This window comes from Lucilia sericata, unplaced genomic scaffold (assembly GCF_015586225.1).
Source record: "Lucilia sericata isolate MDLA Ls3-8-SP2 unplaced genomic scaffold, ASM1558622v1 Contig001556F_arrow, whole genome shotgun sequence".
NCBI lineage: Eukaryota > Metazoa > Arthropoda > Insecta > Diptera > Calliphoridae > Lucilia > Lucilia sericata.
In genome coordinates, this window is record NW_023995479.1 from 28,800 (window position 1) to 43,867 (window position 15,068).

The 15,068-nt window shown below is 29.5% G+C and overlaps 1 protein-coding gene across 1 annotated transcript in view; it reads right to left on the reverse strand.

Annotated features, from left to right (window-relative positions):
- Positions 1-3,424: 3,424 nt before the first annotated feature.
- Positions 3,425-15,068, reverse strand: part of LOC119611897 (CUGBP Elav-like family member 2) — a 34,057-nt gene continuing 22,413 nt past the window's right edge. The window contains exons 4-5 of the mRNA XM_037967605.1: positions 6,860-7,006; positions 3,425-4,881 (exon numbers count right to left, since the gene is read on the reverse strand). Of these exons, the coding sequence (XP_037823533.1) occupies positions 4,610-4,881; positions 6,860-7,006 (419 nt within the window). The 3' untranslated portion in view covers positions 3,425-4,609. The remainder of the gene's footprint in view (positions 4,882-6,859; positions 7,007-15,068) is intronic.

The window sequence follows — 15,068 nt, forward strand, 5'->3', positions numbered from 1 at the left end:
TCGGTTATTGACTAGACTATTTACTAGACTGTTGACCAGATTGTTGACTAGACTATTAACTATGGACTTGTCTGACGACTAGACTATTGACTAATCTATTTACTATACTATTGACTAGTCCATTGACAAGACTATTGACTAGACTAGGTCTATGGACTGCTCTATTGATTATTCTAAAGGCTATTGACTAATATTTTTACTAACTATTGACTAGACTTGTTCTATGGACTACTCTATTGACCATTCTATAGACTATTGACGAGGCTATTGACTATTCAATATACTGGACCAGTCTGTCTAGATAGACTATGGAATAGCCTATGGATGAGTCTATTAGCTGCTATATGTGAAAGTTTATGGACTATACTTTCGACTATACTGGGGACTAGTTACAAACTATTCCATTTGTGCTAGTCTTGTAACTTAAAACATTTTTAAATAAAAAATCGTATATTTTTTTTTTGTGTATACACTCCCATTTATTTGTAAATATATATTTTCAAATATAAATGTTTGTTTTTTTTAGATTTTGTTACTCCATTTTGTTTATAATTTGTTTTATACTTTTACAATATTTAGAATAATTTTTGCTACAATTTAGAAACTTTTAGTTTAATTTAAATAATGTTGATAATTTTGTTTAATTTTAATTTTGTTTTCATTTAATTCCACTATAAACTAAATAAAATATTTATTATAGTAAATATACTAAAAATTAAGTACATTTGTTATTATATATTTTTTATAAATTTTTAAAGAAATACAACATTTAGACTAAAACTAAAAACAAAAACAATTATTTTATAAGGTTTTGTAATATTATTCAATATAAGAATGTGTTTTTTTAGAAAAAAATATTTTATATTATTTTTAGTTTAATTTTTTTTCAACAGCAATATTTATATGTTTTTTGTTTATTTTTAAAAAATTTTAAATCTTAGGCTTTATTTATGCAGACTTTTTTTACTACTTTGAACAGTGTGTTATTTTGTAATTTTTGTGTTAATTTATTTGGGGGTTTATATTTTTTATATTTTTATTTAATTATTTTTTTTATTAAAAAATACATGTTTTGTATATGACTATGTTTCAGTTTTTTTTTATAATAATTTTAAATTTATATATAATATACTATTTTTTAAAGAATATTAAAATAATAAACAATGTTATTTCTTTGAAAAATTTCCAGCAGAATTATTCCAAGAAATGTTACTTTGTATTGAACTAAAGCTCAGAAATCTGTACTTTCAAACTTATATAATTGGCAATGAAACTTTGAAAATTAATATTTTTTTTGAAACTTAAAACTTAATTTGGAATCCTTTTGTTTTGAAATTTAACATAAATAAAATTAAATCAAATTTTATCCAGCTAAACTTGCTTATATCAAACTATTATTTATATTTTTTGAATTTGTTCTTTTATAAAAATTATTAAAAAAAATTTCCAAACATTTCAGGTTTTTATTTAACTTTTGTTTTAATTTCCTTTTAAATGTGTTTTAATTTTAATGTTTTTTTTTTGTTTGTTTTAATTTTGTTCTTTTTTTCTCTAAATCCTGCTGGAAATTTTTAGAATGTTTTAAATTTTTTTTACTTAATAATTTATAAATTTTGTATTAGAATATTTATAACATTTTAATGTGTAAATTTATGTTTAAATTAATTGCACATTTTGTTTTCTGTTTAATAAACAACCCAATAAACAATTTCGAAAAGCTTTTCCGTAATTTTTTTTCATAAAAATACTTTACGTCATTCTAAATTTTCAAGACTATAGACTTCTTGGTAGTTAATACTATTGACTACCCTTTAGTCAAGATTATAGTTTACCCTATAGTGAAGACTACAGACTACTCCATTCTACTATAGTATTACTCTAAAGTCAAGACTATAGACCACTCTATAGTCAAGACTATAGACTACTCTATAGTTAAGACTATAGACTACTCTATAGTCAAGACTATAGACTACTCTATAGTCAAGACTATAGTCTACTCTATAGTCGAAACTATAGACTACTCTATAGTCGAAACTATAGATACCTTAACAAGCCTATAGACTACTCTATAGTCAAGACTATGGACTACTCTATAATTAAGTATATAGAGTACCCTATAGCCAGGACTATATAGTACTATATGGTCAAAACTATAGACTACTACATAGTCAAGACTATAGACTACTCTATGATTAAGACTATAGACTACTCTTTACTACTACTCTATAGTCTAGACTATAGACTACTCTTTACTACTACTCTATAGTCTAGACTATAGACTACCCTTTAGTCAATACTATGGTACTACTCTATAGTTAAGACTAAAGACTATACTATAGACTATAGACTACTCTATACTACTATAGTCAAGACTATAGACTACTTTATAGTCAAGACTATACTGCTCTCTATAGTCAAGACTATAGACTAATCTATAGTCAAGACCATAGGCTACCCTATAGTCCAGACTATATAGTCAGAACTATATACTACTCTGTAGGTAAGACTATAGGTAGTCTGGCCTATATACTACTCTATAGTCAAGAATATAAACTACTCTATGTCAATACTACTCTATAGTCAAGGCTATAGACTACTCTATAGTCAAGGCTATAGACTACTCTATAGTCAGGACTATAGACTACTCTATAGTCAGGACTATAGACTACTCTATAGTCAAGACTATAGACTACTCTATAGTCAAGACTATAGACTACTATATAGTCAAAACTATAGACTACTCTATAGTCGAAACTATAGACTACTCTATAGTCAGGACTATGGACTACTCTATAGTCAGGACTATAGACTACTCTATAGTCGAAACTATATATACCTTATCAAGACTATAGACTACTCTATAGTTAAGACGATAGACTATTCCATTGTCAAGACGATAGAATACTCCATAGTCAAGACTATAGACTACTCTATAGCCAGGACTATAGACTACACCATAGTCAAGACTATAGACTACGCTATATTCAAGACTATAGAGTCAGGACTATAGACTACTCTATAGTCAAGACTACAGACTATTCTATAGTCACGACTATATACTACTCTATAGTCAAGACTATAGCCTACTCTATAGTCAAGACTATAGCCTACTCTATAGTCAAGACTATAGCCTACTCTATAGTCAAGACTATAAACTACTCTATAGTCAAGACTATAGACTACTCTATAGTCAAGGCTATAGGCGACTCTATAGTCAAGGCTATAGACTTCTCTATAGTCAAGACTATAGACTACTCTATAGTCAAGGCTATAGACTTCTCTATAGTCAAGACTATAGACTACTCTATAGTCAAGACTATAGACTACTCTATAGTCAAGGCTATAGACTTCTCTATAGTCAAGACTATAGACTACTCTATAGTCAAGACTATAGACTACTCTATATAGTCAAGACTATAGACTACTCTATATAGTCAAGACTATAGACTACCCAATATTCAAGACTATAGACTACTCAATAGTCAAGACTATAGAGTACTTTATAGTTAAGCTTATAGACTACTCTATAATCAAGACGATAGAATATTCCATAGTTAAGACTATAGACTACTCTATAGTCAGGACTATAGACTACTCCATAGTCAAGACTATAGACTACGCTATAGTCAAGACTATAAAGTACTCTATAATCAAGACTGTAGACTACTCTATATTCAACACTCTACGATACTCTATAGTCAAGACTGTAGACTACTAATCAAGACTACAGACTACTCTATAGTTAAGCCTTTAGATTACTCTTGGGTCTATATTGTTTATTGGGTTTGTAGTTCCATTTAAAATTTAATCCTAATACACGCACACACATATATTTATGACAAAAACTTTTACTTAACTATTTGGCTTTAAACATTTCATTTAGATTAATTTTAATTTTTTTTATATATTATCTTTTTACTTAAAAATCTAACAAACAAAAAAAAAAAAACAATAATAATAAAAATTAAAAAAACAAAATAAGAACAATTACAATTTGATTTATACTCTTAATAAAGACCACAAATATGCTCATATTGTATATTATAAAATATATGTTTGTATGTAAGTAAAAATACAATTAAAAATACATATGATTACAAATTTAATTTAATTTAAATTATTAATTATAACAAACAAACAAATAAACTATGCATGTATACCACAAAATATTTGTTATGATTAAAAATGTATTTATGTTAAATATATTTATTATTACTTTATTGTTTAATTTATTTAATTAATATTTATTGTTTTTCATTATTTTTCTTCTTTTTTTTAATTTTTTTGCTAAAAATGGTTTACATTCTTTGGTTTTACTACTACTTTTTAAAATGTTTTTAATAAAAAGGGTTGTTATTTTATTATTTTCTTTTTTATTTTTCATAAAATTAATTTTATTAAAAATATGTATTTCTTTTAATTAAATTTTTGTTAAAAACAAAATTGGTCCTTTGGTTGTAAATGTTTTTTTCTTTTTTATCTTTTAAGGGCTAAAGGCACTCAAATTACTTTATATATTTTTTTTTTAAATTTTCAAATACTTAAATATTTAAAATATTTTTTTTTTTTTATAGATACTTTCTTTGTTAGTATTTAGTTCTTTTATAAACTAATAAGGCTTGGCCGCATCTTTAGAACGTTTCAATTGCACCTTTAAACGTTTTGTGCCGATTTGAAAGCCATGCATGGCTTGTATGGCAGCGGAGGCTGATAGCGGATTATCGTAGGATACGAAACCGAAACATTTGGACAGATTTGTTTGTTTATCGATAAATACTTTGGCAGATAAAACATTACCAAAAGGTAGAAATGTTGAAGCGAGATCAGTATCGGTGAATTCCTGAGGTAGATGGTAAATAAATAAATTACTGCCTTCGGGTCCTATAAAATAGAGAAAAAAATGATTAGAAATATTAAGACAGATTTAGAATGTAGTTACGTAGAGACAATATACAACGAAAAATTACTATTGACTGATCTATAGATAAGAGTTTTTATTGATATTTGGTCAATCACATATCTATCTATAGACTCATCTGATATATGGTCTTGATTATAGATCTCCCTATTAACCTTAGTATGGACTTTTAATAAAGAATATAGACTGATCTGAAGTTAAAAGAATAGACTGATATTATAGTCAAGACTATAAAATGATCTCTAGGTAAAGTTATAGACTGATCTATAGAGAAGGCTATGGCATACTTTATAGTTAAAGCTACGGACTATAGACTAATATATAGACGAATCTATAGTTAAGACTACAGACTAATCTATAGTCAAGACTATAGACTGATCTACAGTTATGACTATAGACTGATCTATAGTCAAGACTATAGACTGATCTACAGTTATGACTATAGACTGATCTATAGTCAAGACTATAGACTGATCTATAGTCAAGACTATTGACTAATCTATAGTCAAGACTATAGACTAATCTATAGTCAAGACTATAGACTGATCTATGGTCAAAACTATAGACTGATCTATAGTCAAAACTATAGACTGATCTATAGTCAAGACTATAGACTGATCTATAGTCAAGACTATACATAGACTGATCTATAGTCAAGACTATACATAGACTGATCTATAGTCAAGACTATAGACTGATCTATAGTCAAGACTATACATAGACTGATCTATAGTCAAGACTATAGACTGATCTATAGTCAAGACTATAGTCTGATCTATAGTCAAGACTATAGACTGATCTATAGTCAAGACTATAGACTGATCTATAGTCAAGACTATAGAGTAATCTATAGTCAAGACTATAGACTGATCTATAGTTAAGACTATAGACTGTTCTATAGTCAAGACCATAGACTGCTCTGTAGTCAAGACTATAGACAAATCTATAGGTAAAAGTAGAGTCTGATCTACAGTTGCGATTATAGAGTGATTTTTAGTCACGACTATATTGTGAACTAATCTGCAGCTTAAGGTCTGATCTATAGAGTGGTCTATAGTCATGATTCTGAACTGATCCATAGTCAAGACTATAGACTGATATATGGTCAAAACTACAGACTGATCTATGGTCAACACTATAAACCAGTCCAATGCCATGACTATGGTTTGATCTATAGTCACAACTGTACACTTATCAATAGTCAAGACTATAGAGTGATATATAGCCAAGACTATAGGGTGATCTATAGTCAAGACAATAGATTTATCTATTTTCAAGACTGATACTAATCTTTAGCTAACGGTCTGACTATATGGTTTATAGTCGATGCTATAGAGCGGCCTGTAGTCAAGAATATAGAGTGATATGTAGTCAAGACCATTGAGTAATCTATAGTCAAGACTGATCTTTATTCAAGATATATGTAATTAAGAATATGGACTGATCTATAGTTAAAACTGTAGACTGAAATATAGTCACGAGTAGGTACTGATCTATGGCCAGTATATAGTATAAATTAGTCTATAAACTTGTCATTAGTCAAGATTATAGACTGATCTATAATCAAGGTTATGAAAATTGTTAGCGAAGATATAGTCAAGATTGTAGCCTGGTCTATAGTCCAATGGGAAAGATAAATTTAAAATCTTCTCATATTTTTTACTCTTTAAATATGTTTTTTAAAAATTCCCCCTCTTCATTCCCTTGGTAATTTTAATTAATTTACCATGTTAGCCTTTTTTGCAAATAAAATTTATCAAATAAATTCATATCCCTTAGGTCCAGGTATGAAAATTATTATTAAAATTTTAATTTAATTTTGTTCTGTACGGTTTTTTTTTCTCAACATATTTTTCATTTCATAAATATGAAAATAACAAAAGATTTTCAACAACAAGAAAAAAAAACGAATGAACGAAACAAAATCAAATATAAACTAACCTTCAATTTGTTTGCCAGCTACTCCTGCGGCGGCTGCCTGTAGTGCTGATGCCGTTAGGGGTGCTGTAGCTGCAGCAGCATAAGCACCATTGGTCAATGGATTAAGTGTTGGAGCGTATGGTGATGTAAGAGCCTCAGCGCCAGTCCCTAAATGGAAAAATATAATAAAAAGAAGAGATAGAGAAAAAAAAAACACACATAAACATTTTCAATAAATTTATTTTTATTAACATTTTGTAAAGAAATTAAAAAAAAAGAAAGGAACAGACTTGTATTACACAATTATAAGGTGGTTGTGGGTGGGGGTTGTTATACCCAAAATAATTATGTAGTCATTTGTTTAAATCCAAAAAAATGAAACGTATGTTTAAATACCTACACACTTTAGAGTAGACATATACATATACACTTAAACTTACATAAAAATACTTATATGTTGTTGAGCAGGAAATACAGGGAAACAAAATGAACATTAAATAACTTAAACACACATAAACAAATAAGGTTGTGTAGATTAAACAAAAGAAACAAAGAAATTAAAACAACAAGGGACAGCTGAAAAATAACCAGGTTTCTATTGGGAAAATGCTTACACACACACAAGAAACGACATACATACATAGGGAAAAGGTTATTTAAATTGCACATACATACACAAATTAATATAAGTATCCTGTACAGTGGGAAACATTTAAGGATAAACAAAGATATTTACTCATACTTAAACAATATCGACTGATTTACAGATACTGCTACAGTACTCTAATTTTCTGTTCGTCTGTCTGTCTGTCTGTCTGTCTGTCTGTCTGACTGTCTGTCTGTCTGTCTGTCTGTCTGTCTGTCTGTATGTCTGTCTGTCTGTCTGTCTGTCTGTCTGTCTGTCTGTCTGTCTGTCTGTCTGTCTGTCTGTCTGTCTGTCTGTCTATCCGTCCGTGTGTCCATGTAAACTTAGACCCATATTAACCCCCTGACCCCATATAACCTCTCTTTTAGAAAATCTCTTATTTTTCTCTCTTTTATCCACTTTTTAACACCATGTCCGACTATACATTCTTACTTGTTTCTGTTTGAGAAAGCGTCTTAACAGATACGGTTCGCTTTTTGTTACTTTTCTGATTATTTTCTCACTCACTGTAGATTTAAATATGTTCGTATGTCTATATGTATTAGTATGTTTTTATGCGGTACTTGTTTTAATTTGTATGAACTTTTTTTTTTTCTAATTATACAAATACAAGTGTATAATAATTTAAGTTCTTATTTTTACATCCATCTATTATATGAACAAAAAAAGTAAGAAATTATAGTCGGCCGAGGCCGATCATTATAATACCCTACACCTGTTATAAAAATAAAATGTGATTTAGCTTTCATAATATTTAAGTTGAATTGTGCCTTAAATCAGATATACTTAAGCCATTTATTGTTGAATAAAATTGTGGACGTTTAAGTTATATTTTGAAGAGGGCTTTGTATAGGGGCTAGGGTCAAATAAGGCCCTATCATTATGGAAATCATCAGGGTTATCCAGGCTAGGATAGAACTTTGTTTTGCAGCTTTTTTTGACGAGATACGAGTATATTACATATAATTATATACTTAAAAGTCTTATTCGGCGGGTTCAGTTGTATGGGGGCTAGGTGAAATAATGGTCCATTTTCAATAGGCTTCGTCGCTAGTACATGCGACAAGGTCAGATGGACGGACAGACAGACAGACAGACAAACAGACAAACAGACAAACAGACAGACAGACAGACAAACAGACAGACGGACGGACGGATGGACATGGAAAATGATTCTAAGCCGATTGGTATACTTTAAGGTATGTAAAGAACGAATATTATTGTGCGTTACAAACACCAGCACTAACCCAATATACCCACCCCACTAAAGTGGTGCAGGGTATAACAAAAGCAAAATAACACAACTCAACACATACTAAATCAAATGCTCATACACATGCATATATATGTACATTAGAAGGGCTCTAATTATATAGAACAGAAATATGAACAATATATCATCTGATTAATATCAGATTCTCTTTAACATAAGGAATCAAAAAGTCGATTATGGAAATTTTTTCATCCAGGAAAAATCCTTATTTCAAGAGCCAACCTAATCTATAAGGTTGTAAATACACTCACTACTCATCTACCAGCCAACAGCACTAAAACAAAAGAAACAAACTTATATAAAAGGAAAACTTAAAAAAAGAACTGTTTTTTACAATTTTAAGCATCTCTTTGGGAATGTTTGAGTGTGAGATACAAAATTTTCAAATTTCATATTCTTTTGTATGAAAATATCAACAAAAAAAAAAAGAAAAACAAAAGAAAGCATGATATACAAAAAAAAAAATATATTACACAAAAGGATTTAAAATTGGCGTTCAGTTGCATAAAAGGTTGTATATATTATTTTGTATTTTTTTGCACTACTCATGTAATATTTTTTTCTCCTTATTTTGTTTTATTTTACATTGTTGTATTGTTGTTTTTAATTGAGGTGCTTGAATAAATAAATAAAAAAAATATTTATATATAAACTTTTTTTTTTGGAATATTTTATAATCACGAAAAACTCAAAAGAACTCGACGTGTTGTTGATATTTATGTACGTACAGCACAGGTATTTTAAAAATAAAATAAAGAAATTTATAAAAAATGGAAAAATAAAACTAAAACCACAAAATTATTATAAAAAAATTCTTAAATGAACAAATTACTATGAATATAAATAAAAACAGCCCCTTAGATAGCAGAAATTAATGAATTTTTAAAAAAATTGCCCTTAATATAGTTATAAATAGTTTTATAGCAATTATCCCCTAACGGTTACTGATTTTTTCATTAACTTAACAATTTAATAATAAAACAAAATTTTATTAAATTTTTAAATTTCAACCTTAACATTCTTCTTATGTTGCTGTCATCATAGTTAAATTCATACAAAACTCTAGCAAGATATTGTTTTTTCAACATTTAATCTGAAAATCTTTGACAAATGTTTTAGTCCAAAAAAATAACTAAATTTTTTTTTTTAATTCCACTTCACTAACACCTGACTAAAACTGGGGTTGCCACTAAAACAAAAGACATCAAAACATTCAAAACATACTGTTCTTCCTGTGCCGTAAATATTTACCAACAAAGTTTTTCTATCAACAAAAAATACACTACCAAAAAAACAAAAACAGTCAATGTTCATGATTAAATAAACAAATCTTTATGGGTTTTTATTCTATACCCACACATCCGTTTTACAAATCCTCGTGTATGGACTGAAAGTCAACTTTAATACTCGGGGAAAAAATCCCAACCAACTGACAACGACCAAGAGTAACCATCAATGCCACTACATAGTACATACAATCTTAAACTCTGACTCCTGCATTTCAAGTGGCAACTGACTAAATAATAAAAACAACAATAACAGCAAATAAAAAATCAAATCTAAATTTTTGTTTTAAAAACCGAAGCATATACACACATACGTAGAGTATATTGAAAGTTTTTTAACTGTAAAAACTAAATAAAGAGAAAAAAGAAAATTTTTAGAGAAAATCCAAATTTATTCACACATTGAAGAAAATTCATTTTTAGCTTTAAAGCAGCCATGGGGTTTTTAGTAAATGTACCTGGAAATTAAATATTTGTCACGATGTCAAACTGAACTAGAACTGAACTAGAGCTGAACTAGAACTGAACTAGAACTGAACTAGAACTGAACTAGAACTGAACTAGAACTGAACTAGAACTAGAACTGAACTAAAATTGAACTAGAATTGAACTAGAATTGAACTAGAACTGAACTAGAACTGAACTAGAACTGAACTAGAACTGAACTAGAACTGAACTAGAACTGAACTAGAACTGAACTAGAACTGAAACTAGAAAAACTGAACTAGAACTGAACTAGAACTGAAACTAGAACTGAACTAGAACTGAACTAGAACTGAATAGAACTGAACTAGAACTGAACTAGAACTGAACTAGAACTGAACTAGAACTGAACTAGAACTGAACTAGAACTGAACTAGAACTGAACTAGAACTGAACCTAGAACTGAACTAGAACTGAACTAGAACTGAACTAGAACTGAACTAGAACTGAACTAGAACTGACTAGAACGAACTAGAAACTGAACTAGAACTGACACTGAACTGAACTCGAATGAACTAGAAACTGAACTAGAACTGAACTAGAAAACTGAATCTAGAACTGAACTAGAACTGAAACTAGAACTGAACTAGAACTGAACTAGAACTGACTAGAACTGAACTAGAACTGAACTAGAACTGAACTAGAAACTGAACTAGAACTGAACTAGAACTGAACTAGAATCTGAACTAGAACTGAACTACTGACTAGAACTGCATAGAACTAGAAACTGAACTAGAACTACGAACTGAACTAGAACTGAACTAGAACTGAACTAGAACTGAACTAGAACTGAAACTAGAACTAGAAATCGAACTGAACTAGAACTGAACTAGAACTGAACTAGAACTGAACTAGAACTGAACTAGAAAAAACTGAACTAGAACTGAACTAGAAACTGAACTAGACGACTAGAACTGAACTAGAACTGAACTAGAACTGAACTAGAACTGAACTACGAACTGAACCTAGAACTGGAACTAGAACTGAACTAGAACTGAACTAGAACTGAACTAGAACTGAACTAGACAACTGAACTACTAGAACTGAACTAGAACTGAACTAGAAACTGAACTAGAACTGAACTGGAACTGAAACTGGAACTGAACTAGGAACTGAACTAGAACTGAACTGAACTGAAACTAGAACTAGAACTGTACTCAATTTGGTGCCATGCAGTTTTTATGAAAAAAGTATGACATTCTTACACTTTTTTAAATTTATTTATTGAACATAGATTTAGCGTTATTCTAGCGATGTTACTATGGTTTTTTAGAATTATTGTTGTTGTTTTTTTTTTCTAATAAAACTTCAAAATCATTTGGTTGTTTTCAGTTCAAAAAAGTTCAAACTAAAAACAAAACAGGTTCTATAAACGACTAAAATGAAAACAAAAAAATCTTATATTGTTTAAAAAGTCCCTCCTGTTATAAAAAGTAAAGTCACAGACAAATTCATACACAAGGAAGAAGAGAAAAAAAGTTAAAAACATATTGTTGTTATTCATTTTTTCATGAACGAAATTTTTGTTATTGTTGTTTATGGAAATATTTTCCTTTTTTTCTGGCATTTTTTTTTATTGTCACCATATCCTGTCGTTGTTGTTTATTGCCAAAGAATATCATTGTTTCGTTTAGCAATTTTGTCATATTTTTAAACTCGAGGAACAGCAGCAACAAAATGTTTTTTGATTTTCATCTTTTGTAGAGAATTTTTGTGTTTCTTTTATTTTGTTTTTCAAATATTTTCATTTATTACATTCCATTCAATGGCTTGTGTTGTTTGTTGTCTTTTTACAATGAAACGTAAAAAATCATGACAAAAAAAATATATTTATTAAAAAAAGAAGAAAAACAAAAAATTTTATACTTTGATATTTAACAGTTTGCAGATTATTATCCTTTATATATACAGAGTTTATTGTTTACTTTTTTTTTATTTATTCGTTTGTCCTTTTTCTATGACGAACATATTTTTTAATATGAAACCATTGAAGAGAGTGTTGAATGGATGCAGGTCGACAAAGGAAAACCTTTAAAGAATATTTTTATTAAAAAAACCAAAAACTAATTGATTAATTTTGAAATACATGTGTAGGTACATGTGTATTAATATCAACGAATTCCAGACGTCGCTAAGATGTACAAACTTTAAATGAAATTTTTGCAAACAATGGCGTCATTATACAAATGTTTCCAATATAACCTCTAACTTTAACACACTACTCTAAATTGTAGCTCATAAATACGTTTATTAAAATTTGAACAATAAATTTGTTTGATACGAAACATGCAAAAATAAAATAGCAGTAAATATCAAAAGAATTTTCGTATTAAAATTGAATATGAAACAAATTTTATTATCAACAAGAATTTGGATATTAGTCTTTGTATATGTAGCTTAATTTGCAGACTTTACTTTGAGTTATTAGCGAAAATTTTTTTTTATTCACAATAAACTGTTTTGTGTCATATTTTATAGGTCAATGACTTTAAAATAAATCAGCAAAAAATCATCAAAATTTGTTACTTATAAAAAATAGGTAGAAAATTTAACGACTACAGACAGACAGCCACTACACAGCTACAGTACTTTACGAGGACGACGAAATATATTTCTAGTGTTACACAAGGAATCAATAAACTTCCATTTTACTATAAATTTTTACACAAATTTTCCCAAAACCTATAAAGTGTTTGTATAATATTTAACATTATTATAAACCAGATTTAATTTTCTTTTCAGTAATACATATACATATAATATGTCATATCTAAAAGCTTACTATATTGTAAAATAAGTCCTGGAAATAGACCTGAACTGAACTAGAACTAAACTAGAACTGAACCAGAAATGAACTAGAACTGAACTAGAACTGAACTACAACTGAACTAGAACTGAACTAGAACTGAACTAGAACTGAACTAGAACTGAACTAGAACTGAACTAGAACTGAACTAGAACTGAACTAGAACTAAACTAGAACTGAACTAGAACTAAACTAGAACTGAACTAGAACTGAACTAGAACTGAACTAGAACTGAACTAGAACTGAACTAGAACTGAACTAGAACTGAACTAGAACTGAACTAGAACTGAACTAGAACTGAACTAGAACTGAACTAGAACTGAACTAGAACTGAACTAGAACTGAACTAGAACTGAACTAGAACTGAACTAGAACTGAACTAGAACTGAACTAGAACTGAACTAGAACTGAACTAGAACTGAACTAGAACTGAACTAGAACTGAACTAGAACTGAACTAGAACTGAACTAGAACTGAACTAGAACTGAACTAGAACTGAACTAGAACTGAACTAGAACTGAACTAGAACTGAACTAGAACTGAACTAGAACTGAACTAGAACTGAACTAGAACTGAACTAGAACTGAACTAGAACTGAACTAGAACTGAACTAGAACTGAACTAGAACTGAACTAGAACTGAACTAGAACTGAACTAGAACTGAACTAGAACTGAACTAGAACTGAACTAGAACTGAACTAGAACTGAACTAGAACTGAACTAGAACTGAACTAGAACTGAACTAGAACTGAACTAGAACTGAACTAGAACTGAACTAGAACTGAACTAGAACTGAACTAGAACTGAACTAGAACTGAACTAGAACTGAACTAGAACTGAACTAGAACTGAACTAGAACTGAACTAGAACTGAACTAGAACTGAACTAGAACTGAACTAGAACTGAACTAGAACTGAACTAGAACTGAACTAGAACTGAACTAGAACTGAACTAGAACTGAACTAGAACTGAACTAGAACTGAACTAGAACTGAACTAGAACTGAACTAGAACTGAACTAGAACTGAACTAGAACTGAACTAGAACTGAACTAGAACTGAACTAGAACTAAACTAAACTAGAACTGAACTAGAACTGAACTAGAACTGACTAGAACTGAACTAGAACTGAACTAGAACTGAACTAGAACTGAACTAGAACTGAACTAGAACTGAACTAGAACTGAACTAGAACTGAACTAGAACTGAACTAGAACTGAACTAGAACTGAACTAGAACTGAACTAGAACTGAATTAGAACTGAACTAGAACTGAACTAGAACTGAACTAGAACTGAACTAGAACTGAACTAGAACTGAACTAGAACTGAACTAGAACTGAACTAGAACTGAACTAGAACTGAACTAGAACTGAACTAGAACTGAACTAGAACTAGAACTGAACTAGAACTAGAACTGAACTAGAACTGAACTAGAACTGAACTAGAACTGAACTAGAACTGAACTAGAACTGAACTAGAACTGAACTAGAACTGAACTAGAACTGAACTAGAACTGAACTAGAACTGAACTAGAACTGAACTAGAACTGACTCGAACTAGAACTGAACTAGAACTGAACTAGAACTGAACTAGAACTGACTAGAACTGAACTAGAACTGAACTAGAACTGAACTAGAACTGATCTAGAACTGAACTAGAACTGAACTAGAACTGAACTAGAACTGAACTAGAACTGAAACTACAACTGAAATAGAACTGAACTCCTCCAACCTTTCC